Source organism: Octodon degus, unplaced genomic scaffold, assembly GCF_000260255.1.
Source record: "Octodon degus isolate 3935 unplaced genomic scaffold, OctDeg1.0 scaffold00492, whole genome shotgun sequence".
NCBI lineage: Eukaryota > Metazoa > Chordata > Mammalia > Rodentia > Octodontidae > Octodon > Octodon degus.
In genome coordinates, this window is record NW_004525068.1 from 85,017 (window position 1) to 86,805 (window position 1,789).

Here is a 1,789-nt window from a genome sequence, read left to right on the forward strand (position 1 = left end):
AAAAGAAATGTTAGAAAGGAATCTGCAATAGTCACATAGAGCTATAAATATTAAACTGCTGAAACCTTACTCAGGCAATTGAAGACATGAAAAACACACTGAGTTTATTTAGCCAAGTGTTCCTAAAGCATTGTGTGCATGAAGGAGGACAGCGACAAGGCCACAGGACTGTCCCGCGGCCACAGGTGAGTGTTGCACACAAGATTCCTATGTGATAGATAAACTCAAGAGAAGTGGTTTGGGTTGGTTTCAGCCATAGTAACCTTCATCCCTGCGACAGGCCCAGAAAGACCCAACAAAACCCTGAACTCATGCCACAAGCCTGAAATCAGAAGCAAACACAGGTTGAACCCATCTAATACTTTTATTTAAAGGCTTAACTGGAAGACTTAATTTAGATAAACTGGTAGAGATTGGCCTCTTTGCTTCCTAGCTCCAAAAGTTCCCCAGGATTGAACATGAGGTCAACAATGTAGGTGTCTGGTGCAGGGAGGCACCCGGTCACCCCCTTCCGAGACAGGTCCAGCAGCTTCACCTCATTCCATGCACGGCCATACTCTCCTCGAACCAAAGAGCAGCCAACGCCAATTCTATCAGCCAGAGCCTGGGGGAGGAAACGAGAGCCTCAACTGGGGTGGAGGGTGAAAGCTCTTTAGTTATAAAACCTGTCTTGGCTGAAGGTGAAGCAGATAGCACTTGTATAGAAATGCACAGACAGGAGGTGGAAAGACAAGGATTACCACAGTAGAGCTAATTGATCTCAGGAAGTCTCTGGTTCCTCAAGACTCTGTAGCCTCTAAGTCTCTGTGGGTCCTGCTTGGAAGGGACAGGCTACAGGCAGCCGCACTGCACCAAACCTGTATTTGGTAAGGTAAGGTGGGCAGAGGAAATCCATTCTGTGGGCTTTCTGTCCTGGTGTGTCTGTCAGCCTCTCCACATGTCCTGGATACTCTTTGGCTGTGACATGCAGAGAGGTGATGGACACATTACATTGGTGGGGACCTATTATAACCAATCTATTCTGTGTGAGGTAGACAGGTACTGTCGTGCAGGAGAAACAGCCTTGTAAGTGGCTCCTCCTCTGGGGCTTCTTGCTGCTGCCTCACAAGGGGTTCCTTGGACATTGTGTCTTTTCTCTCTCTCTCTCTCTCTCCCTCCCTCCCTCTCTCTTTCTCTCTCTCTCTCTTTCTGTATCTTTAACCTGGAAACTTCTCAGCCACATGATAAAAAATAAAACATCTGGGTCACACAGCCTCGGGTTAGCTCACTAACCACCTACCACAAGCAAATAATGCAGCCCGTCTGTGCTTTCATCTTCAGTGAAATAAGAACAATAACTCCTTCTTTACTCAACAGTTGTATGAAGTGAATACATGTCAAGTACTAAGAGTAAGAGTTTAGTAGATGCACAGTACCAGAGGCAAGAACTGTGTTGTTTGCTACTTGTAAACACACTTAGTTCAGCATATTCCTTACTTACTATGCAATAGTTGCACCAAGTAGGTTTGGGTGGATCAAGACGATTAAGACATGGTTGTAATTTTAAAAACTCTATGTTCTATCTAGCCTGATACTGCCTAGTAAGCAGTAAGCTATAATACAGTGTCAGAACATATGGCCCACATGGCCCAGCGGGTATAGTGGCTAAAGAATATATACGACTATAAGATGTTGATATGGTTTTATCCAGAGGTCTTCCAAAAACCTCATGCAGTCCTAGGCAGGGCTTTATGAAGGTGGCTGCATCTAGCATGTGTGATTAAGAACATGATGCTAGGGCCGCTTCATG

At 45.3% G+C, this 1,789-nt stretch overlaps 1 protein-coding gene across 1 annotated transcript in view; it reads right to left on the reverse strand.

The window, feature by feature from the left end:
• Window positions 1-388: 388 nt before the first annotated feature.
• Window positions 389-1,789, reverse strand: part of LOC101584944 (armadillo repeat-containing protein 3-like) — a 92,191-nt gene continuing 90,790 nt past the window's right edge. The window contains exon 15 of the mRNA XM_023708719.1: window positions 389-604. Coding sequence (XP_023564487.1) covers window positions 532-604 — 73 coding nt within the window. The 3' untranslated portion in view covers window positions 389-531. The remainder of the gene's footprint in view (window positions 605-1,789) is intronic.